This window comes from Musca domestica, unplaced genomic scaffold, assembly GCF_030504385.1.
Source record: "Musca domestica strain aabys unplaced genomic scaffold, Musca_domestica.polishedcontigs.V.1.1 1, whole genome shotgun sequence".
Classification (NCBI taxonomy): Eukaryota; Metazoa; Arthropoda; class Insecta; order Diptera; family Muscidae; genus Musca; species Musca domestica.
The window spans coordinates 46,612,387-46,639,213 of NW_026712114.1; the positions used below are offsets into that span (position 1 = coordinate 46,612,387).

Consider the following 26,827-nt stretch of genomic DNA (forward strand, 5'->3'; position numbering starts at 1 on the left):
ATGCCTTACACACCTCTGTAACCGTCTGCTTTTGTTTTGTTTCAGATCAACCCACAGCTCATTTGAAAATGGGATCATCACTTAATCCTGATGACATTAAAGAGGGAGACGATGTCTATTTTGAATGTGTCATTCAGTCGAATCCAAAGCCCTATAAAATGTCATGGTTTCATAATGTAAGTACTATCAGACTTAACCACACGAAATTTCAGCCACCACAAACTTAAATGGATTAATGGCCATAGCTAGATAAATGTTTAAAGGCAAACACAGCAATGCAAACAGAAACCGAAACAGAAACGCATACACACACACTCACAAAGTTTTAACAAACAGTTAGCCACAATTTCCGGCTCATTTAACATTCTTTATTTAATTTCTGTTATTTTCTGCTGTTTTTTTTTTTTTTTGTTGTTGTTTGTTGGTATATGTTTTACTACAAAATGATGTTTACATTTACTTAATTAATAGACTTGCTCAGTCAGAGGATGAGCGAATGAATGAATGAGTGAGTGAACGAGTGACTGACTGACTGAGTGAATGTAGAGTAAAATCAAAAACAAAAACACTTGGAAAGCAAGCATATTCTAAAGAACACATTTCATTCAATGGCAAATTTTACACGTGTGCGTAATTACTGCAAACCCGAAAGTGTGCGTTCCAAGTAAAGAAAATTCATTTATATATTGAACTCGAAATGTTAAATAAACGCTCGACTCCGTTAAAACAAAACAGAAAAACCTGGCACCATTTACAAATTACTTTACGACAGACATGATTTTGGTTTGTTGAGTGAGGGTTGGTTCGGTTGGTGCAGAACGAAGCATGGCAAGAAAACAAAATCCCTTAAAAGATTGATTACCAGTAACAAGCAGGTTTACAATTTCTGCCAAGTGCTACGACAAACTGTTTTCTTTTCACTGGCATGTGAGGAACAAAAACAGGAACGAAACAAATGAACTATTTGACAGTTTATCTTGCTTTAGATGCACTTAACACTTTGTGCATGTGTGTGTGTGTGTGTTGCACATTGTAAAGAAATTAAAAACTACAACAAAAACGACATTTTGTAAGGATTTTTGTAATTGTTGGAAATAGAGAAGTGAACAAGGATAAGACATAAAGCAATGAGGTTATGCATGCTTAAGTATCAATTTCATTTCAGAAATGGAAGAAAAATTAAAAGGGCTAAGTAAAGCCGACTTTTAGTTACCCTAAAATTATCACAACGATTGGTATTTGATTTGCGTCTCAGGGTTATTAAATGCAGCTTACGTAACATTAATAACAATTTTCTAAAAGTGAAATTTTAGAAACCACTTAACAAAAATCTGTGTCAAATCGAAGACCTCGTTTGCATTACACAGAATCTATGATTATTCACTATCGGAAACGAAGGACCCTATATCAGCTTGTAACTCCTCGAAATAAAAATTTTAGGCCCCAAAAAGTACATATATTCTTAATCAGAATAGAATTCTGAGTAGGTTTCGCCATGCCCGCCCGTCCTTGGAAAGCACTCTATATTCCAAACGTCATACTTGTAATAAAATACTTGTAAAAAACTGTGCATGTGAATTCCAACCATATACAGGGTGAGATAAAAATCTGCAACAAAGTCAAACGCCCTCAATTTTACATTTTTTTTTAATTTATTGAATGGATGCAAAAACTGTCGGAAATAGCATAAAATTTTAAAATAAGTTTATATATGTTCGAATTGGTCACTCTTGGCACGAATTATGATCGATACTTGGGCATTTTTTAGTTGCTTTCCAAAATACTCCAAACACAATAATCCAACGGATTGGTATCCGGATATTTTGGTGGTCATTGTGCGCTGGAAATGAAGCGAGGAACCATTACCATTCTTGGGTGGCGCGTGCTGAGTGCGATGGTGCTGAGTTCTGTTGGAATGTCCAAGGTCGGCGGCCCTCCGTAATATTTTCGCGATAATATTCTGCATTTATTCTGTTACCGCGGTCGATTAATACGAGCGAAGAGCGATCATCGGCTGTTATGGCGGCCCACACCATCACCATGGCCGGCGCTTGAATTCTGGTGGCCAACAGAATGTGCATATTTTTAGCTGACCTCTTTGGTAGGTGAACACGATCATTTTGTTTGTTTGAAAACTGCTGGGCAACGAATGTTTTCTCATCGGAGAAAACCAAACTCGGCAGTTCACCACTTTCGGCCAAGCGAAGCAAGTCTTTAGATCTTTTGAGTCTATTTTCTTTCTGTTGCGGTGTAAGTTCTTGCACCTTTTGGAATTTCAATGGCTATACCCCGAGCTCATTTTTCAATATTTACCGAATGGAATATTTCGATATGTTCAGCTCAAGTGTCATTTTTCGGCCACTGCGACGCAGGTTTCTATCAAGTCGCTTCTTTACTTTTCGAACCATTCCTGCTGATGTTGTTCTTCCGTCCACTTCCTCGGCGTCGGGCTACGCTACCAGTATCACGATAACTAGCGGTGGTACGCGACACAAACGATTTATTCACATTTAAATGCTTTAGTGCTCTAAAGGTAGCCACTTGTGGTTTTCCAGCCAAATGAAAAGAAAAATTCTTTCCAAAATGTTTTGTACGCTTGTAAACAATATAATGAGCTATCGCTGAGCTATTTTTCCACGGAATTTTCTTGAAGTCCAAATAGTTCCGGCATATAATCGTCTATGTAGATCCAATGAAAATATTATCATAAAAAAGATGCCATAAAAGTTACATGTTATGTTAAATAACTTGTTTTTCCATGTAGTTTCAAACTTTCCAAACATATAACTCACCAAAAAAAAAAAAAACATAAACCACATTGTGGTAGAGGCCATAACCAAAGTTTTAACTTTTCAGCCCCCTAACTAAATAACAGCATGCAATTACTTAACCCCATTGAATGTTAACAATTTTTGGAAACTTTACAAAAATTGTGTTTCATGATTGCGCCCCAAAACCTGTCTCTTTAAAGTTCTGTTTTTTTTTTTTTTTTGTTGACAAAACACACATTACGAGTATGTTCGTTCTCCCTGTTATTACTGGAAACAAAATATAAGCCCAACATTATTGCAATTGGGATTTTATTCTTTCAATTCCAAGAATTTCGTTAATACTCATGCTCATCTTGCCAAGAACAAAACTAAATGAAATTTTCCCATCTGTCTGTTGCTTAAGAAGACATCCATCCATTCGTCTGTCTGTGTGTCTTTCTGCCCTGTCGGATTTTTTTCTCTGCTGTTTGTCGTGCTCATGTCTATTCATTTTTTGGGGGGTGTGTGTGTGTGTATGCTTCATGTGTCAGCAATATCTAGTGATGTGGTAATCCGTTATTTAACTCTAAATGTCTTCAGTACCATTTACAGAGTTACATTCTCCTAACGAGTTCAGATACAATTTACAGTTGTAAATCATCTAACACACACAAAATGAACATTGTGAAATATTATGTTTGCATTTTTTTCCTCTTGGAAATTGTTCATATTCTGCTCGGAATATGGAATATAAATCTACACTTTTGTATTGTATTACAAGAGTCCGAAATGTGCAATTAAGCATTGTGTATGTGTTGTAGTTATAGAACAACGTTAGTTCCACAAATTAAATTTAGGTGAATTTGTCCGAAAAAACATTGAGAAACTTCCGAAAAAAAAAATGTTTTGAATATGTATGACAGGAAAGGAAATTGATTTTTTGTGGAATTTGTTATTTAGAAAAGAAATTAACAGATTAATACCAGGGCTTTACGGTTTATGTTTCCTTGAGGAATTTTATTCAATATCAGGTGGATTTACAACAGTATTAACACAATTCTGTTAAATAACTTGTCATGTTTTTGGGATGTATTTCTATTTTCAACGCAATAAAATCACAGTGAAAGGATTTCGTTGAAGCATAATAGCGGTATAATTAAATTACTGAAGCCAAATTGTGAAATACATATGTTTCGTTACAAATAAAAATAGTAACAAGTTTCGTTTCTAGAGGTAATCTACAGTCTTATATAAATGTTTCTAAAAATCGACGTCTATACCTCCAAGAAACTCCAAAAATTGCTATAAATTCCTATCTAATCTATTAACCTCCCAAACCTCCTCCTCAACTTTTGTACCTCTAGGTATCTTTGAAAACTAATTTTGAGATTCATGTTAGTACCTTCAAGAACCACGCAAAAATCTACTTAAAACCTCTTAAATCTCTTTTAAAAATTGTCATTAGTACTTTCAAGAACCTCTCAAAAATACTTACAAAAAAATTAACGTTTGACTAAGAGCCTCTTAATCTATTTTAAAAATTGTTATTAGTATTTCTAAGAACCTTTCAAAAATACTTATAAAAATACACGTTATATCCTCTATAAAATTTCCAAAAATAATGTTTAAATTAAATTCAGTTCCTCAAAAATCTTTATAACTCTATGTCAATACCTACAATAATCCCTCCAAAAACATGAAAAACACGTTAATTTCGGCCGGACCTAACTTTTAATACCTTCTACCACGAGGTAATTATCCTCTATAAAATTTCCAAAAATAATGTTTAAATTAAATTCAGTTCCTCAAAAATCTTTATAACTCTATGTCAATACCTACAATAACCCTCCAAAAACATGAAAAACACGTTAATTTCGGCCGGACCTAACTTTTAATACCTTCTACCACGAGGTAATTCAGAAGTATAAATATCGGGATTGAATATTGGGTCCACTTCCATTTTTGCAGAGAAATCGGTTGGTAAAATATTTTATTACTGCACTAAAGTCAATGGTACCGGTTCCCTGCTATAGTGGTTCTTACCTATTGCGGGTTTTTAATATTAAATTTAAAAAAAAATGTTCAACCTATGAGAAAAGGTGATCTTATACAGCAATGATCTGTCACAGGAGTTAGAACTCATTCGAAACTCTATGTACCAAATTTTAACAATTCCGTTAGAAAATTTTTAAAATCATCAGAATGCATGGGGTGCAGTTAAGATTGGGGGGGGTATATTGAAAAACGTTATCTACCCCCCAAAAATCACAGTATCGGGTGGTACCGTTACATGTGGGCTATAAGAAAATGGGGACCAATGTAAACAATGGAGGTGGAACTCGTTGCAAACATGTGATCTAAATCGTCAAAATACAGAATATCGACAGGTACATTTATATAAGGACTATACGAAAACAAAATTCAGCTACATACTGAAAAAAACATGCGTATTTCCAGGAGATAGCAAAGGAATAGCAAAGTTGATATAACCTAAATAATATGGTGGAGGGTATAAAAAATTGTAACCTATTCACATCTTTCTAAGTCGATTTATGCATGTCAATCCGTCCGTCTGGCCATGTATTTTTGTGAACAAAATGTAGATCGCAATTTATTATCCGATTGATTTAAAATTTTCCAAAAGTCCCTCATATGGGTAATATGCACTCCACAACAATGATATTCCTATGGCAAATTTTATTTTATTGTTATCGGTTAAAATTTTTATATACCTTCAGTACACATCATCATCCGATTTTACGGTTATTGCTCACCATAAATAATATCAACCCAAATCAAATAAATTTTTTCATATTCAACCGAATTTTATCATTTGGTGAATCTCCGTCCGGTATACCCATTGCTCCGATGAATATATTTTAATATAGTCCTTATCGAAGTCATATCATGCACTATATACCAATGGTTAATAGGTGGTATGATCTACTCCAAATAAATTTTCATTATTCTGTACTAAATACGCATAGTAGTGTCGGTCCCGCCCCGACTTTTGACCTTTCCTTACTGGTCTTAATTGTGCGTTAATAGCTCTAATAATTTCTAAATAAATCTGAGGTAATACTCATTTGTTTTTTAATCAGCAAAAGTGACTGGTCCCAAATAACTGAAATTTGGGGGTTTACTGAATATCTTGACCTAAAATTCTAAATTGTAGGCCCTGAAAATACAAATTACTGGTGGTGAGATATTCAACCACGAGCGAAAAATGCAACTAACAACTCCAAAACGAGAGAATAAGGGGTGCTTTATGACATGCAGGATCCATATTAAAATTCTTTTGCTAACATATATATCACCCACCGAGAATTACAAATTTCAGACGATTATTTTGGGGAAAAAGAGAAAAGCGGTTTCTAAACTAAAACCACATTTTCAAATATTTTGAGCAAATATTTTGCAGAATCTGTGTATAAGTTCTAATTGTCGCATATATTTTATCCTTTCCGCAACGAAGAATTTCTGTTCAAGTCGAATTTGTCTGATTTTCACTACTAAAACTCGATCTACAATACATACAACTAAACCAAGTAACATCTACATCCATTAAAATCGAGTACAGCCACACTTTTGTTTCCTAACGAAAGAGAAAATCAAACTGGGTTGTTTTGTTAACACAAGGATTCATGGAAAAAAGTAAAAAACAAAAAAACACATACACACACCGGAGGGGCAAACAATTTCTTGGTGTTAGCACATTGTTGCTGGCTGTTTTGTTTATGCCATTTCATTATACAAGGTCATACAGCTACCTTCATAACGTTTTATGCTTGAACGGGTTTATATGCACAGCGAACGTTAGCGTGGATCTATATTTAATTGTAAAAATCATTTTATATAAAGCGATTCCTAACAAGCCAGTTATGTGGAATTTTGTCAATTATTATTAGAGAAAATATTAAAATCTTAATTTCGATAAAAACCAAATTGAGATTTAACATGTTCTATCATTGTTTCACTCTTTCACGTGATATTTTTGCCTTTTTGTTGTCCGTTTATCTTTTATCTTACATTGTATGCTGCAGAACATATTCTTCTTCTTATATAAACTTATTTACGTTACGTGTCATAGCTTTACGTGGCTGCTGCACTTCTTTCATTTTTTCACGTGAATGATTTTTCTATACAGGTTGATCCCTCTTTTCGTTACGTTTTTTTTTTTTCATGTACAATGTCATTTTATAATTCCAGTGCCACTACTCTTCAGGGGGTGATAGTGGTTTCGTAAAGCTCTTCACTCATTGCAGCAATTCTTGCAAGGGAATTGAAAAGATTTTTTTTTAATTGTATTTCCTGACATGGCGTTGTTATTCTCAATACTACTTTCATCTTTCTAGCAAATATTTAAACAATGATTTCTGTTTATGTGCTTGTGCGTTGTTTTTTTATTATTAACCAATGTATTTCTTCTCTCTCTCTCTCTCTCTCTTCCATTAACAGGGCAAAGAATTACATCACAATGTATCAGCTGGCGTTATCCTATCAGATCAATCACTTGTCCTGCAAAGCGTTTCGCGTGCATCTGCCGGTGATTACACTTGTCTGGCTGTGAATTCTGAAGGCAAAGGCACCAGTAATCCGGTGACATTACGTATCCGATGTAAGTACAAAGAAATACAATAACGATGACGACACCAACGACAGCGACATGTAGTCAGATTTATGGAATCCATTTTAGATTTTGTTATTTTTTCCTCATCTTCTGCTTCATTTTTCTTCAATCTGTTATTTTCCTTCGCATGGCATCGGCAATATGGCTCTGATAAATTTTTTAAATGTGCGTGTGGGCGTACGTGGGGTTTTGTAGATTACAATTATGGATTTCTTTTGATCTATATATATAAATACTCGAATTGGTTTATTTTATTTAGATTATTGGGATTATTTTGTCAATTTGTTTGCGATGAAGGGATTATGAAAAAATTAAATTATCCCAAATTAATTGAGTGTGATTTTATTTTTATAATTTCAAGGCCTACGTAGACGGAACCATTTTGAAAACTGCGTACCTATTTGGTAAATTTAAAATATTTAAGTAAAGGGATAAAGAGAGAATTTTAAATTTTAAGACTATTAAAATTATATCAAAGAACTTTTTGCATTGGTTATTTCAAGAAAAGTTCAAATAAAATGTATTATTTATTCGAAGAATTCTTAGTTTAAAGGATAATTAGTCCTTTAATGTTGCATTTTTTTGAGAAAAATACACAGTTATTTGAAATTATTATACTGTTTTTAAGGTTCTTAAAGGGTAATAGGATATATCTTTAAAGATATAGTCTTAGATTTTTAGGGATATTTTTATTCAAGAACTCTCTTAAGGAAAATCGTTTAATTTCTAATGGACCTCAAAGATTTTAATAACTTAGTTTTTGTGGTAAGTTTTTTTTTTTTTCAAGAAATGTTTAAGGGCATTTGAATACATATTTCGAATTTTTTGAAAGCCCGAATTTTTAGGGGATATCTTTATACCCTCCAGCATACATAGTATAGAGGGTGCATTAAGTTCGTCATTCCGATTGTAACTCATCGAAATAATAATTTTAGACCCAAAACGAATTAAGATAGGAAACTAAAATTTTGCACAGATCTCTATTTTGTCTGCAGGCAAGTCAAGTTGGAAGATGGACTATAACGGTCCATGATATCGAGCCCCCATACCCGATATTCGGTATTTTAATGATTTTAGCCACATTTTTCAATGGAATTGTCTGAAATTCTACACAAGGAGTTTTTTGTGAGTACTTTATCCCCTGAAAAAGAATTATCTATATAGGTATACGATATCGTATAACGGTACCCCTCTATATTCAGTATTTTGATGATTTTAGCCAGATTTTCCAATGGAATTGTCTGAAAATTTTCACAAGAAGTTCCTTGTAAGTATTTTATCCCCTAGAAGAGAATTGTCTAAATAGGTCTACGATATAATATATATATATATATATATATATATATATATATATATATATATATATATATATATATATATATATATATATATATATATATATATATATATATATATATATATATCTATATATATATATATCTATATATATATATATATATATATATAAATATATATATATATATATATATATATATATATATCTATATATACATATATATATATATATATATATATATATATATATATATATATACCGGTTCCTCCCGGTATTTCGATGATTTTATTTACCGGAATTGTTCAAATTTCGTATACAAAGTTCGGAACACCTCGTCTTCGTCTAGCCCACAAATAACGTGTTTTCCGATGGATTTTTTTTTTTTAACTTTTCAATTTTCTTGCAAACGGTGGAGGGTATAAAAAGTTCGACCTTGCTGAACTTAGCTGCTTTTTTTACTTGTTCAAGATAATTTTAATGACAATGAAGTTAATTTTGAAGGATGTCTTTTATGAACGGGTATACGTTTTAGATCTATTTTCAGGGAGTCTAAGGTCAGTTGTAATGGAAAAAAACCACTGTAATCATGAATCTTCTACGATTTTTTTTTTTTTTTTTTTTTTTTTTTTTTTTGTAAGACATTTACACAATTTTCCAAACCAGGAGTTAGAATCATGTGTTTTAAAAATATGTTTATATGGACTCTCAGAGCAGGAGTGTCCTATAAGAAAGTTTTGACTATGTCCTATATAAAAGAGTTAAGACACTGTGGACATGGATTTTCAAAGGATAAAGTTGCTAACAGCCCTAACAGCGTAAAATTCTAAGACGATTTAGCCATGTCCGTCTGTCTGTCTGTCTGTCTGTCCGTCTGTCTGTTGTAATCACGCTATCTTTCGAACAAATTGAGATAAAAGGATACAATTTTGCATACATGTATATTTTGCCAGTAGGCAGGTTAAGTTCGTAAATGGGCCATGTAGGTTCAAGTTATCATATAGCCCCCATATAACGATACCTCCCGATATTCGGTATTTTGATGATTTTAACGACATTAATTACCAGAATCGTTTCAAATTTGTTATTTGAAGTTCGTAATGAATACTACATCCTAACTCAAATAATGAGCCATGTAGGTCCACGTCTTCATATAGCCCCCATATAACGGTACCCCCCGATATTCGGTATTTTGATGATTTTAACGACATCATTTACCGGGATTGTTTCAAATTTGCTATTTGAAGTTCGTAATGGATACTACATCCTAAGTCAAAAAATGAGCCATGTAGGTCCACGTCTTTATATAGTCCCCATATAACGATACCCCCCAATATTCGGTATTTTGATGATTTTAGCGACTTTATTTGACGGAATCGTTCCAAATTTGGCATTTGAATTTCGTAATAGATACTTCCGCATAAAACAGAAAATGGGCCATGTAGGTCCACGTATTAGTATAGCCCACATATACCGTACACCCCGATATTCGGTATTTTGATGATTTTAGCGACATTATTTACCGGGATTGTTTCAAATTTCGCATGTGAAGTTCGTAATGGATACTTTAGCCCATACCAGAAAATTGTCTTTGCAGCTCCACGCCTTCGTATAGCCCCCATATAACGGTACCTACTATATTCGGTATTTTGATGATTTTAGCTACATTATAAACATATTTTTCTTCAAGTTTCGCATTTGAATATTGTAATAACTTATGACAAAAGTTGTCTATGCAGGTCTACGTCGTCGTATAGGCATTCGGTATTTTTAAGATTTTAACAGAATTTTAAAAGGATTTTTTTTTTTTTTTTTTTTGGAAATTGCCAAATTTGTACCAAATGGTGGAGGGTATTAAAAGTTCGGCCCGGCCGAACTTACAGCTTTTTTACTTGTTTATTTACACTTTGTTCTTTTAAGGTTTCCAACTCGAAAATAAATTAATAAACACCCATTTGCTATTTTAGACTTCCCCCTACCGTTTTGGAACCTACCAGCATAAAACTTTCCATCGTCGTTGTGCATAACCAACTATATACCAAATATTTTTTTTCTGTAAAAACTTAAACATATCATGTAAACCCTTAAAATCGTAAATATTTTTTAAATACCCATTTGCTATTTTAGCCATCGCCATACCGTTTTGGAACCTTCCAGCATAAAACTTTTCATCGTCGTTGTGTATAACCAACTATATACCAAATATTTTTTCTCAGTAAAAAAAAAAATATTTATTAATCATCTTGAAAATCCCACATAACATTATGTTTTAAGTGCCATTAGCAAAGTGCAATTCCCTAAATGGCTTACAAATAGTATCTATCGTTCGGTTTGTTGCAATGTCATTAACCTTTTCGATCCAGAGCACATATCAATTTATTTAACGATGTTATCATTATTAATGTAACATCATTTCTGACATTTCATACCAATTGTATTATCTTGGGTTGCCTTTTTCTGCTCCCTCACACCTCATTGCATTACCAAAGATAGATATATACATGCGTTATATATATACACATATATTTTCCCGCTAGTCATGTAATCGATTTACTCGACAAAGATTGAAGTTTCACAGCAGCCAATAAATTGCTTTCAATTGTTGTAAAATATTGTTGGGGATTTTTTTCGCATTCACAAAACAAGAGGGGAAAATAATTGTGGTGATAGATGTTCGCATGCTAGAGGTATAAAAATGAGTTATCAGTTGTATACTGGGGCGAATGCTATATTTTTGCTGATAATAATAATCATACGTCCCCATCTTCAAAATATTACATCATGCGGGGCAGTATAATGAATACGCATGGAAGTTTCAATCATGAATTTTGGTGATATTGTTTGTAAATTTTCTTTATGCCTTTTAATTGTTTTATCCGTAATTTTAGGTAGATTTTTTTATTTAAAATTCCTAATCAACAAGGAAATTTCCAATCAGTTCCAAATATCCCTTTGTTCGTTTTATTCCCAAAGTAAAAATCACAACATCAGTGGCGCAAAGAAAAGAACAAATTGAATTTTGTTCGTTTGTATGTTTTTGATTAGATTTTTCACTTAACTAAGCCAGCTAAAGTTTGGGTTCACATTACCTTTTCCGAACCAACCAATGACAATGGAATAAAAACTTATTTCCATTGCACATAACACGTACGTACATCCTGAAAAGAAACGAAGTAAAATAACACGAAATCTTGTACCTAACAAATAGTGCATTAACAATGATTTCAGTTTGCCTTTTGTTTTATTAACACCAAGAAAATGTAGCAATTTGTTCCCGTTTACTTCAGCCATAGCTTACAACAACTCACCGTTGTGGGTCATTGTTTATTTGTGGCCAGAACCAAACATTGATCAGCATTGTTTTAATTTTCGATATAAAACGAGAAGAGAAAGAAATAGAAATGTATGAATCAGCTATACTCAGGTGTAATGTCTTATGTGCAACTGGCAATGCTGTAATTAATTTCTTTTGTTTTCTTTGGCAAATTTTCGCCGATGCAGCAGTGATGGTTTTATAAATATTGCATTGTTGAAAAAAATAAAAAACTTGTATGAAAACTTATTTGTATGTGATTCTATTCTTTTTACCTTTAAAAATTATAGACATGGTGTTTTTTAGAACATTTTGGAAAATGGAAACAAAATGAAATTCTACAAAGGTACAAGTATATAAATTAAAATGTCTTGAAAAAAAACTATAGAAACATATACAAATAACTCTTAAAAGAACTAAGCAAAATCGGAACCACATTCGGCCCACTAAAATGTGTTATGTCCTGCAAAAATATACCCCGAACTACACAAAGCATTAAAACGACAAGATAATGAAAGTACGCAAAAAATGAGTCTGATGTCTTGGCATTGTGAAAGTTTACATCGGGAGGGTAACATACAGGATGAGAAAAAAAAACTGCAACGAAGTCAAACGCCATAATTTTTACATTTTTTTTTAATTTTATAGAATGAAAGCAAAAAATTCAGAAATAGCATTAAATTTTAGAATAAGTTTAGATTTGTTCGAATTGGTCACCTTTGACACGAATTATGGCCTTCAAACGGCCAATGAAACCATCACACGCTGCCCGAATGTTGCTCTGCGGTATTTTGGCCCATTCCCGGCGAAGCGCTGCTTGAGGTGATCGACACTTTGGTATTTTTTAGTACCAACCTTGCTTTCCAAAATACTTCAGACCCAATGGTCCACAGGATTGGTATCCGGAGATTTTGGTGGCTATTGTGCGCTGGAAATGAAGCGATAAACCCCATTTTGTAACCATAAACTAGTCTAAAAATTGGTATTTTTTGTACTTATAGGTTCTTGCTCTACCGGTGGCGGAACATTGTATACATAGGCATACGTTTTCGTATAGCCTTTATAAGGGTACCTCCCGATATTCGGTATTTTGATGATTTTTGCCAAATTTTTTCGGATATGTAAAAAAATTGGCATTTGTAGTTCGTAATGGGTTATAGCTCAGGTGGCGGAACATTAAGTATCTAGGTCCACGTTTTCCTATAGCGCCCATATAACGGTACTTTATTTTGATATACACATTCTTCCACGGATTTGCCTAAAAATTGGTATTTGTAGTTCGTAACGAGTTCTGGCTTCTTCTATATATATATAACGGTACCTTCGGATATTCGGTATTTTGACGATTTAAGCCACATTTTTGAATAGATTCGTGTGAAACAACCGGTGTCAAATCATTGTCGATAGGGTCAACGGTTCGATTCTTGATATTTAAACCAGTATTCGGTGTTTTGATAATCCTAATCATATTTACCCACGAAATTATATCAAATTTGGTATTTAATATTTGTAGTATAAAACTGTCTATATAGGCTCCAAACACTATATTATTCTTTGACAACTCTAACTGCATTCTGCTACCAATATTACTGGATTTGTAGTTTAAAGTGGAACGCGGATACTTTTGTATAAAAATTTATTATTTACCTAATGGTGGAGGGTATTAGTAGTTCGCCCCGTCCGAACTTAATGTCTTTTTACTTTTTTTATTTTTGAAACCGCTCTGGCAGACAGTTATCTATGTAGATCCTAGTTTTGATATGACCCTCATATAACGGTATTTTAAAGGCCGTGATATTTCAAAGGCTTTAACCCTATTCTCCAACTAGAATTTACGATTCAAATGTAACTCATTTGAATATTGATTCCAGATACTTTTATTTTTAACATGCTTGATTTGGATTCTATGCCACTTCTTAAAACCGACTTTATGATACCCTACACCAATTAGCATATTTAGTAGAGGTTTACAAACAATTAATAGTTTTTATGGCAGAATTAAATCATACAAGCTATGATTATAATTTTAATTTAAATTTCAAAGGACTAAATATGCCGAAGCAATTGTATTTTTTCAATAAGGGCATGTATTGCCCATTTGGTGCACAATTAACTTAAAATTGGATATAGATATATATGGTACCTATATCCAAATCTGAACCGATCTCGATAAAATTGGCAAAGGTATTTCTGAGCGGTATTTGATATATTTCCCTTAATATCGTTTTTACAGAGTGCATATTACCGCTGTGAGGAACAAATATAACAAATAGAATGAACAATATATATGGGAGCTATAAATATATATTTCACCAAGTTTGTCTAGCTTCTAGACTCAATTCGGTCATATGTGCCAAATTCTATCCCATTTGGGCTAATATTACACGTTTGGTGCTCAAAAAAGCCAAATCGGACGAAGTTATATACAGGGTTGCCCATATTCGACGGCCTCCAATCGACGAGGCTTGTCCGCAGCGTCAATTGAATTTTGTACGGGAACAAATGCAAATCAATGCGAATAATCCGTTGTAAAGTGGACCGAGCCATGCCCAACTGCTGAGAACGGCGTTTTTGGGATGTTCTTGGGGACCTCTCAACACTGGCTCGTACGGCAGCGATATTCTAGGCCGATCGCCTTGGTCGACTTTTATATGGCCTCTTCGGATTAGAAAAAGCCTTACCAGTCGAAAATTTTTCGTATAAACGATTAATGGTGTTCTTAGAAGGCGCACTTCCCACATTTTTTAATGTTTTAAAAGCACGTTGAGTTTTCACAATTGACTTCTTCTGTTGAATGTAAATTTCAACTATTTCTGAGCGCTCGCGTGGCATGTATTGGTTCCTGGTAAAAATCTGCTTGGACTGACGCTTCAAACGCGGTATGTCATTAAGAGATGTGACATCTCTGTCAAAAGTTATGGCGTTTCCAGATGGGTCCGTCGAATATGGGCAACCCCTGTATGGGAGCTTTTTCCAAATCTCTTGGGCCAAACAAATGATTTGTGCAAAATTTCATCTGGATCGGGCAATAAATGTGGCCTGTACTTTGTATACAAAAATACATGGACAGACGGACGGACATACAAAAATCTACTCAGAATGTGGATTTATGCAGATCATCAAAAGGAACTATGGGTCTATCTCGTTTCCTTTTGCATGTTAAAAACAAATGCACAAAGACATAATACCCTGACCACCTTTTGGCGTGGGGTATAAACATTAAATAACACTTTTTATTTTACTTAGTAAAATTGAAGCCCTTCTTTAAAGATTTCTCGATTCCTCACTTCCTTTCATCGCAGCGTTATTTCACTCACTGTTTTTTCAAAATCATTCATTTAAATAAAATATAAATTTTGTGCTAGAAAATAATAAATGCATACCATTTATTATATGGAAATCCAAGAAAAACCTCAACGTCAATGACACTGTAATTTACCACAAACAAAAACAAAGAAGAGAGAAGAAAAACACAAGAATAAGTCGAAAAACAAAACAAACAAAGGAAACATTCAACGTTTAGTCATCTTGATTATAAGCTGTTGGATTTTTTTTTTTTTTTTGCATATTTAATTCTATATATATACATATTTTTTTCATTTGGTTCCATTGGATAGAGGATCATGGCTCAAGCTCTCATTGTTGAGAGTATTCTCAATTATGTGATGGCTGCTGCTGTTCATTTAGTTTTGTTCCTGCTGCCAGAATGCATCTTGCATTGCTGGCCAAGATATTCTTGTGCTTTACTTTCTTTCGAATATAAATAAGAAAATACTTGTAGAGTAGTTTTTTGCTCCTATAAAAATTGTATTTTTGGTGTGGCGCATTTGTTAATCCGCCGCTGTTCCAGTGTATATGGTATTTCTGCACTGTACTTCGGGAACGTCAAGAAAATATAAAATAAACACACAAAAAAAGAAAGACAAATGCAGTGCAGAAAGGGGGCAACCTACGAGGAATATCAAGACATTCTTCAAGTGGCTCTTTTGTGTTTTTTGTTGTTATTCTTCCTGTTTTTTTGTCTCTTGTCTCTCTGGCAACTTAAGTCGTTTGAAAAATATTCATTAGATTATTTATTCGTATTCGTATTTTTTGTTGCTCTCATTCGCTTTGTTGTTGTGTCATAGCTGTTTTATTCTTGGCTTTCCTTGTTGTTTTGCTGCTGTTGCTCCTGTTTTCATTCTTAAGCAATGTTTGGTTTTTAATATTTTATTTTCACTACTTGACTATGAAGTAGCAAGTAACGTCATTTTATAAATTTCTTGTTTTGTATTTCGATTGCTGAGGCGCAAACTTCTGCATAACTGCCAGTAATAGGTAGCAAGCAGGATTATTGTGTTTTTCTTTTAGATTCTTCTTCTGTATTTCTTGCTGGCTTGAATTCAGTCTGCTTTCGGTCTCCTCAGCTCTGCTCTGCTTGTGCATTTCATTTATTTTTAATGAAAAGTCTACAAAATGGCAAAAAGGGTTGAATAAATTTATGCTATGGAGTTGTATTTGGAATTGCGATTTTCCTTTTGCCTTTTCCTTTGAATTTCCCCACTCTCTATTGGAGCTGCTGTGAATAGTAGTAGTAGAAATTGGATTAAACATTTTTTTCTTACATTTAAATGAGAAGTTTTAATGAAGATTTAGTTAATTGTTGAAAATGAAGGATTATGCAATTATGTTGTGTCATTAAATTTTATTATAATTTTAAAAATATGCTTATTAATTTTATTAGGTATATTTAAGTTGAATGACCTGTAATGGCCATTATTGGGCGAATTTATAGATTAATTACAATAAAACGGGTCTTGTGGAGAATGAGAACTTTTTGAGTTTCAAATTGTATAATGGCATGAAATTGTGAGATATACACCTAATAACACCTACGCCACTCTGAGCTGAAGGGCATTAGTTGAAGAAATCCTTGTACAGTTAAATGTGGATACATCTTCAGCTTTGAACCCCCTTCTCTTCTTCTTTCTGTCTTTTTATTGTAAAAAAATCATTTTTGGAATAGACTCTACATATTCTCAAATACTTAATCTCGGTAAACTTACACCAGGTTTACCCTTTATAATAATGCTGTACAGGGTATATTACAATTCATTGGTCATAGGAAATAGTACAAAATTGAAAGGAATATGGAAAATTTCGTGGGAAAGGCATCTTTCTCGACAAAGGAACAACGTTTTGAATAACAGTGTACAACAAAATCCAATTATTCACAAAAGAACAGAAAACAATCGTAAATATTATTAACGTGAAGCTAAAAATATTAGACACGTAACTGGGAAATTTAGAAAGCTTATATCGGGAGGTAACGCAAATATTGCTGGAAATTTCCGACCATTTTCACATTCTCAAAGAAACCTGCGTCGCAGTGGCCGAAAGATGACTCGTGAGCTAAACATATCGCAATATTCCATTCGGCAAATATTGAAAAAAATGAGCTTAGGGTAAAGCCATTGAAATTCGAAAAAAAAATTTGGCCGAAAGTGGTGAACTGCCGAATTTGGTTTTCTCCGATGAGGAAACATTCGTTGTCCAGCAGTTTGTAAAGAAACAAAATGATCGTGATTACTTGCCAAAGAGGTCAGATAAAAATGTGCATCTTCGGTTGGCCCCCTATTGCTTGCTACCTAATACAGATTGTGTCTGGAGTTTTTTGGAAAGCCAGGTTGTCACTTAAAAATAACCCAAGTGTCGATAACCTCAAGCAAGCGCTTTGCCGGGAATGGATCAAAATACCGCAGAGCAACATTCGGGCAGAGTGTGGCAGTTTCATTGTCTGTTTGAAGGCCATAATTCATCCCAAAGGTGACCAATTCGAACAATTCTAAACTTATTTTAAATTTTTATCTATCTTTCACTCAATTAAATTTCCCACAACATAATCATAATTTCGTACAACAAAACATAATCGTGCAACACCCATGATTGTGTCCCCTTCTCACATAGATACTCTCTGATACACACTATAAATCCAAATGTTTCTTATTCACCATATTTGCTACACTACATATCTTAAATCATATATAATTTGCACTCATCAACCTGCAACAGACAAAAAAGAAACAAATGCTAAAAATCCTAAATAACGACCAGATTTGTACTTTAATTGCCTTTTGAGTGTTTGCACAAACCAAAGACCCCCAACCCTTCCCGCATTTCTTTAATCTGCATCATCTTTCTGGCTAATTACACTTGAAAATTAAAACTTTGAATACAACTTGGGAACTAAAAACACACACACACAAATTAGATGAGAAGAAAAAAGTGGCAAACCAAGAGTTCCAAGAGAACTCCAGCAGTGGTTAAGTCTAAATTATAAATGATAAAAATTGTGAAAGGGGGGAAAAACAACAATGGCAGTATGGAAAGAAAGGCGACATTGAAAAAGTGCAAAGAATAAAAAAATCACAACGTAAATATATATTCATATCAGAGACAAGAAATCTGCTGTTTTTTACATTAAATGAAAAGTTCCCACGCGCACACACCCACAAAGTGCCCAAGTAATGCACATAACTCTATATAAAATGACATTTCATTTTGTTATTACTTTTGTTGTCTTGGTTTTTTCACTTCTTTTTGGGGGCATTTTTAAACTTAATGTAAGTTGGTTTTATACTGTTTGTATATATTATTTTTTTTTATTTTTCTTGTCTATTTTCCCACAAAACAGCAACTGTTTTCAGTGCTCTATAACTTCTTATTTTGGCAGAATAGAATTTTTTCCCGACTCTGTACTGATTTTCATTCAACTGATAATGGTGGTATTTTCATTTTTTATTATATTTTTTCTCTTGTTGTCCTCGTCTCTTACAGATGCACCCATTTGTGCCACAGATCACGATGAACTGTTGGGTGCCCTGAAGCATGAGACGTTGGCGTTAAAATGTGAAGTGGATGCATCACCGCCTGCGGATTCATTTCATTGGACATTTAACTCATCCGGCGAACAAACCGAATTACCAGCACGATTGCATTCAAGTGAAGTAAGTACTAGCATATTATTCAATGCCCCACAAATGGGGCCCCAAATTTTCCAATTTTATTTACTATATTCATGTGTGGATTCCAGAGTGATCTTTCAGTCAATTAAGGTACTGTAATGGGCACATGTATAGACGGGAAGGAACGCCGCAAGAAGCGAGACATTTTTGTAGATGTTTAATGGGAAATTGCTTGTCAAGTAATTTTGGAGATTTTTTAGATTTGCAACTTAATGGAGAGGATATGAAAAAAAGAGAGAATTATAGAAAAAAAACTCAGTAGATTATGAAAGTAGAGCTAAAAAGAGAAGATATGTAAAACGATGTGTTGAAAGTTTACATTGCTAAATAACCTGACCAAACTGAATATAGACTACAAATCTGGTTAGCAGCCCATTGGCCTGTCGCACAAAATAAGTTGTTATTTTCTGACTACTAAAAGTCGATAAAAAAGTAATTATTCTATTGGCTTTCAATTTCCAAAAAAAAAACTACATATTTTATTCTTGGTAAAAATTGGTTTATAACGCCGATCAAAATTTCCTCCTCTACATTTTTTTTTTTTGAAATTTTCGTATTAAGTTGGAAAAAATTTAAGGTTAAGTTTCTACTTCAAATTGGTTTACTCAAAATTGACCTACAAAAAAAGGTAAAGAAACATGACTTCAAAGACAAAATTATTCTTCATAAAAATTTTCAATATAATCCATTAAAGAAGATAAATATCTTGTCTCGTTATATATTAAGAAAATATTGTCTTAAAGTTGCCAAAAAAAAGTAAAAAAGCAGTAAGTTCGGTCGGGGCAAACTTTGGAACGAATTAGGAAATTTTCGAAAAAATAAAATCCATTAAAAATTCTGTTAAAATCATAAAAATACCGAATATCAGAAGCTGTCGATATATGGGGGATATGCGATATTGTGGACCTATACAGATAATTCTCTTCCAGGGGATAAAGTAACTCACAAGGAACTCCTTGTATGGAATTCCAGACAATTCCATTGAAAAATGTGGCTAAAATCATCAAAATGCCGAATATCGGGGGGTACCGTTATATGGGGGCGATATGATATCTTGGACTGATATAGCCCTTCTTCGAACTTGACCTGCCTGCAGACAAAAGACAGATCTGTGCCAAATTCTAGATTCCTATCTTAATTCGTTTTGACTGTAGCGTGATTACAACAGACGGACGGACAGGGCTAAATCGTCTTAGATCGTCTGATCAAGAATAAATATACTTTGTTGGGTCTAAAATTATAATTTCGATGAGTTACAAACGGAACGACCAACTTAATATACCCTGCATATCATGTATGGTGGAGGGTATAAAAAAGGTTAACCATTTTAAATCCACACAATTCTCGTATTGTTATCACTATTTAAAGTGTAGGGATTCTATTCATTCTATTCAACCTACTCATGGAATAGTTAGATGCCCAGGAATATTGATCCGAAAATTTCGAAAAATATGAAAGAGAGGAAAACTTGGCTCCTCAGTTAAGGTTATTTTGCGATGTAAACTTTCAACACTCCGTTACGCTTGTCTTCAATTTTTTAATCTGCTTAATTGAGAAAGAAAGAAATAATAATAATTTTTTCGAACAGTTTAATTATTTAAACCAAATCAATGTTTTTCACATTCCAATAAAAATGGGATTTATTTAATTTTAATTTTTTAATTTTAATTATTTTCCTATCTCTATCTGAATTCTTTAGAGAAAATACAATTTTCGAAATTTCACTATTAACATGTTACCTTAGCAAATTAATTAACAAATGTATTTCTGTTGTAAGGAAATACCTCGTTCCCTGGAAATGAGATTTCATATTTTTATAACGTCCCAGATTTGCAACTACATATTTAACAAATACAAAATAAATATTATGTGGTTATATGCGATGTTGTTTTTTGCTCTTGTTTGACTCCATAATTCACAAGGATTAAAATTCAACAAAACGATGTGTATATGTGTGTGTGGCAAGTTGTCGCTACAATTTTATGTTAATTCATTTGCTTTCATTTCCTCATGGTTAAAAACGAAAAAAATACACACAGCAACTAGCAAAAGAAAATCAAATTTAAAGGGTGAACAGAAATATACGTATACAACTCAAAACATAAATATAATAAGCCAAATAAAATTTAATTAGTTTAGAGTGAATAACACTTTCCCTACTTCTTTGGAAGCAGTCAACATAAAGTCATGAAAGATACATTTTGTTCTTCATAATCCAACAGCATATATTTTCTACTTTTTATGTTGGGAAATTGAATTTAAAGAAATGAAATTTTTGTAGCTTGAAAATTGTTTTAAAATATTTTAACGAAAGCTTTAATGAATTTTTAAAAACGCGTTATCAAAATAGTTTTAAATAGGATTTACTATTTCACCCAAAATTTGGCATTCCGGAACCACTTGATTGATATGTTCAACTACTTCTTTGGTATTAATCATTTTTATGGCAAAACTTTGATGCCTATAAACCATAAAAAAGTCAATAATGTCATAAATTATATAGATATGGAAATATTAGTTGAAATAATATTTAAAATCATAGAAAAAATCAGTTTTGTAATCTACTGGTAGTACTAACATAGATAGCTTTAAGCCGTCAAAATTAAAAGCAGATGTTAGAAACCTGACGATTTTTTTAAATTCGTCAGGACTGGGCTGACGAATTTAAAAAAATCGTCAGCAGAAAGGGCAGTGCATTTGCCGCAAATAATCCCATTAGGAAATAGTGAGTTTCCTACATGACACCCGACGACGAGTCTCGAACTCACTCTCTTCAGTTTTGTTGTCGGATACACCCATTTTATGCCGAGGATAGTCGGCAGTGACTTAGAAACGAGGAAAATAACTTCCTTTGTTATGAACATTTTCTATCAAGTTTCAATTATTTTCATCCTACTAGTTTACTTTATTAACATAACCTTTTACTCATTTGGTCCATACAGCTAACAAGCTACTGAGGTATTTGAGTTTCCTTTTTCAAAATTTAAAAAAGAAACATACTTATTGTTTTGGAAAGTTCTTGTAAGTATATAATGTTTATTGCTAATGTAACAAATCCCAGTGGAATAGAGTGGGAAATTTTCTCTAAATAATATAGACCCCGCGAAATAAATGGTTACAAATCGGATTACTTACCCATTACTTCAATACTTATTTATTTTATAATATGGTCTCATTAAAACAATGGGTTAGTAATCCGATTTGTTTTGAGTTTTTGTTTGAGAAAAAGGAAATGTCTCCCATAGGACAAACCATTTAAGAAACATTTTGTCATAATTAGAATTTTTCTTAATATTTCATCGGTCACCCTGTTAGCAAATTTAATTTTTCTCTACTATGTTTTAAACTCCCATTCCTCCTGGTATGCAGCAACAGTGTTTGTGGTGGTATAAAGTCATTCAGTTGGACATTCAACAGAATCTAAAAATGTAACAAAACTTAATATTTGACCGGGTTTGTTTCATTTTGTAGTTAATGAATAAATCGCGTGTTTGTTTGAATTTTTTAAAGGGATTTCCTTGTTTTTTCTCTCGCCCACTTTCCGTCACTCTGTCCCGCTCTTGCTGGGAAATGAATTCATTTCTTGCCATGGACTTGTGTTTTATGCGTGGTTTTGAATAACCGAAAAAAAAAAATGAAAAAGAAAGACAAAACTTATCCAAAAAGGAATCGGAAACGGAAATGCTGTGTTGTGTTGTGCCAAGAAGAGCAATTCTCAAAACTCCTTTCGTTGTTGAAATTCACAGAATTAATGGTTATTTGAATTTCATTCGTTTTTTTTTTTAATTCTAGATTTTCATTTCTCTGCTGTCTTTTATATTTGTTAATTCCTTTTTCGTGTTTTGCTATGAGTCTGTATATGTGTTGGTTGTATATTTTAACCTTCAAGTCAGCTGGGTCTTTCGACTTCCCAGTAATTGGAAAATTTAATTAGCAATATACTAATTTCATTATATAATCTGTTCGTTGCCACCCTCTTTTCTTCTCCTAAATAACAAAGCAGACTTTTGTCAAATTCCCTATTTTGTCTCTTTTGTGTTTCCTTCATCTATTGAAAACATACTTCGTGTTTTTTGTTTCGTTCATTAAAAGCCGGAAATCTTTTTGAACAGAATTTTATAATTTATTCATAATTTGTACATTAATTAACGTGCTGTGACAACTCAGTTTCCAAATATAATTTTCGTTTATTATTGACAAATATTCAAATGAAGTTAACATGAACTTATTTTGTTTTGTCTTTAGTCTCGCCTTTTCTCTATTTATATCTGGCGGATATTATATTTTTCTTTCAATATGTTTTGGTAATTAGCAATCTAAGGAAGTTTCCAAAAATATCATTTGTATGAAAGGAAAAATATTCCGAGCTTTTTATACCCTACACCACAAGGTGGTCAGGGTATTATGACTTTGTGCATTTGTTTGTAAAAGGCAAAAGGAAACGAGATAGACCCATAGTTGCTTTTGATGATCTGCATAAAATCACATTCTGAGTCGATTTATGCATCTCCATCCGTCCGTCTGTCCATGTATTTTTGTAAACAAAGTACAGTTCGCATTTATTGCCCTATTCAGATGAAATTTTGCACAAATCATTTGTTTGGGCCAAGGACGAACCCTATTAAAATTGGAGATAATCGGTCGAAATTTAGATATAGCTCCCATATATATCTTCGTCCGATTTGCCTTTTATTATGCACCAAACGTGTAATATCAGTCCGAATAGTATAAAATTTTGCACGCACGATCAGATTGGACCTAAAAATAAGTATGACAAATTTGATCGAAATCGGTTCGGATATAGCTATCGCTCCCATATATATTGTTCATCCGATTTGTTATTTTTGTCCTCCGTGGCGCGTTCTGAGTGCGATGTTGCTGTGTACTGTTGGAAAGTGCAAGGTCTACGGCCAAAATGTTTGCGTGCCCAAGGCTTTAATACAACCTGCAGACTATTTTCGCGATAATATTCGGAATTTATTCTGTCGATTGATACGAGCGAAGAGTGACCATCGGCTGTTATGTCTGCCTACACCATCACCACGGCCGGCGCTTGAGTTCTGGTAGCCAACCAAATGTGCACTTTTTCAGCTGACCTCTTTGGTATGTAAACACGATCAGAATGTTTTCTCGGAGAAACCAAATTCGGCAGTTCACCACCTTCGACCAAGCGAAGCTACTCTTTAGCTCTTTTGAGTCTATTTTCACTTTTTGGAATTTCAATGTCTCAACCGCGAGCTAATTTGTCAATATTTGCCGAATGGAATATTGCGATATGTTTAGATCACGAGCTATTTTTCGGCCACTGCGACGCGGGTTTCGATCAAGTCGCTTCTTTACTTTTCAAACCATTTCTGCTGATGTTGCTGTTTTCTTCCGCCCACTTCCTTGACGTCTGGCTACGGTACCAGTATCATGGTAACGAGCGATGGTACGAGACACAAAAAATGTATTCACATTTAAATGCTGGAAAACCACTAGTGGTTTTCCAGCACAATATAAAGAAATCACCCTTGAATTCCATCACGAATAATTTGTTTCTGGAAAATTCTCACCGAAATGCTTTTGTACGCGTGTAAACAATTTAATGAGCTGTCACTGGAATAATTTTAACAGCTGTCAGACGAGTGGCTTAGAAATGACAGCGGACTGATGTTAGTTGCAGGTTTTTCATCTCACCCTGTATTTGTATGAAAGGAAATATATTCCGAGTTTTTTTTTTAATATAATTACGGAAACAATGTATGAAGGAAGGTAAAAGCAATTCTCTTACGATCAAAAGGCGAGATTTTTTTAAAGATCCATCAGAGCTATAAACAATGATTTTTAAGGCGTTTTTTAAGAGCTATAAACGTCAAATTACTGAATATGTGGAATTACTATTTGACACAGCCTCACATTATGTACCTTCTGTTCGGAGGTTCTAGGGATTATGAAATGTATCCCACATAATATTATTTACCAATTTGGTTTATAAAGGTCCTGACCACACCTTCCGGCAGAATTCCTTATAAGTTAGTCTTTTAGGTTTATAGCCGGTAGAAAACTATATAGTAAATATTTTTGGAATTGCTACAACGGCTTTGTAACGCTATATGCTAACTTTAGGTATTTTGTAAACAATCGATGTTACCATAATTTAAGTTAGGTTAAAAAGTTCAACGCGCTTTCTAATTTGTCTTTCTAAGTTTGAGTCGAAAAAATAGCAGCGTAGGTCTCTACCAGAGGGCTGCAATGAGTATCATTGAGTAGGCTTGATCACACACAGTGGAAATACAATCAAACTCAATCAGTCGGTCAGATGCAACATGTTCATTCGAGTTACTCAAGCCAAACGAAAAAGTTGTGATCAAACATGTATTGATCGAAGTTTTGTGATCGCAATCAAACAGCTCACATGAGTTATTTGTTTACGAACTTACGTTGAATTGTTCATAACGGGTCGATCATCTATGATGAGTCTGATCGGTTTTATTTATCATAGTTAAGTGAGTGATTTGATTTGATTAAAACACAAATGTTCGAATTTGAGCGAAATCATGATTGTAATTTTACTAAGGATTTCATAACTAAAAGATGTCCCCATTAAAGAAATTGCTACAAATTATATTTAATAAGCATACAATTTTTCATTTTATTTGGGTTTTTGGTATGCTAGACTTCAGTAACTTATTTGAAAAAAAAAAACAAAATTAAATTTTTTAATAAAGAAACACATCATTAGTATTTAGAAAACTAAAAATGTTTAAATATTTTTTTATTTTACAATATTGGTCAAGATTTTTCACAAACTTCGACCTTTTCGTTTACCTACACCTGTCTAGTTTCTACTTGCAACAATTTCGGTCGCACTATCACAATATTCTTCCATTTCAAATATTAAAAAAGTCAAAATAAACTGTCCTAACTTGATTAAATGGTTGAATAAACAATGACGCTGAGCGAACTCGATTCAAAGAAGACAATCACGGTTGTGATTGCTCATTTACATTCATTTGTTCGATCAACTCATGTTGCTGAACACATCAAACCGTCTCGAACGCTCATGTTTGATTATGAGTGAAGTGATTCAAACTGAGCGTTCGATTCGATCAGAAGCGAAAACGGTCATTTCATTCAGATCAAACTAAACGACTGCATCAACAAAAATCATGTAAGAAACCGAGTATGCTTGAATTTTTGCATACTCGTTGCAGCCCTCTGGTCTCTACACAATATTCTGTTTTCGTAAGAATTTTAAATTCCCCCCATTCCTTCACATTTTTTTTTTTTTGTGATTACAATGCCTAATCTATTTCTTTTTTTCGTATTAAAAAACCTTTCCACCCAATTTTATCACAGAGAGAATTAGGTTGATATTTTGTGGATTTGTGATATTTATTTTCACAAATATTTGTCTAATATATATTCATCGATTTCTTCCTGTTGTGTGGTGGTAAACCACAACAATAACAACACATTGAAAACGAAACAAAAACCGTAACAGTAGCAACAACATTTTTTCCAAGAACAAATATTCCATAGGCAAATAAGGATTAATATCCTGAAAAATATCAAAAAAAAAAACTTTCCAATTCCTACACCACTAAATTGTTTCGGGGCATTTAGTTTAATGGCAACTAACGAAGGCAACCAACGTAACCAAAACTGGTAGCATAAAAAATAACATTGAGAGCAAATGCAAAACCATCATTATTTCCCCTGCGATTTTTTTGTGAATGGTCCAACAATACCCAAATGGAAATTATCGTAAAATATACAAAACACACACATATACTCACAGCTAGCTACAGACATAATGACACATATCTATGTTATTTCATCGATATCCATAGA

The 26,827-nt window shown here is 33.3% G+C and overlaps 1 protein-coding gene across 1 annotated transcript in view; it reads left to right on the plus strand.

Annotated features, from left to right (window-relative positions):
* LOC101898483 (uncharacterized) overlaps positions 1 to 26,827 on the plus strand; it is a 362,514-nt gene that overhangs the window by 295,181 nt on the left and 40,506 nt on the right. The window contains exons 10-12 of the mRNA XM_059123548.1: positions 46 to 176; positions 7,209 to 7,368; positions 18,804 to 18,973. Of these exons, the coding sequence (XP_058979531.1) occupies positions 46 to 176; positions 7,209 to 7,368; positions 18,804 to 18,973 (461 nt within the window). The remainder of the gene's footprint in view (positions 1 to 45; positions 177 to 7,208; positions 7,369 to 18,803; positions 18,974 to 26,827) is intronic.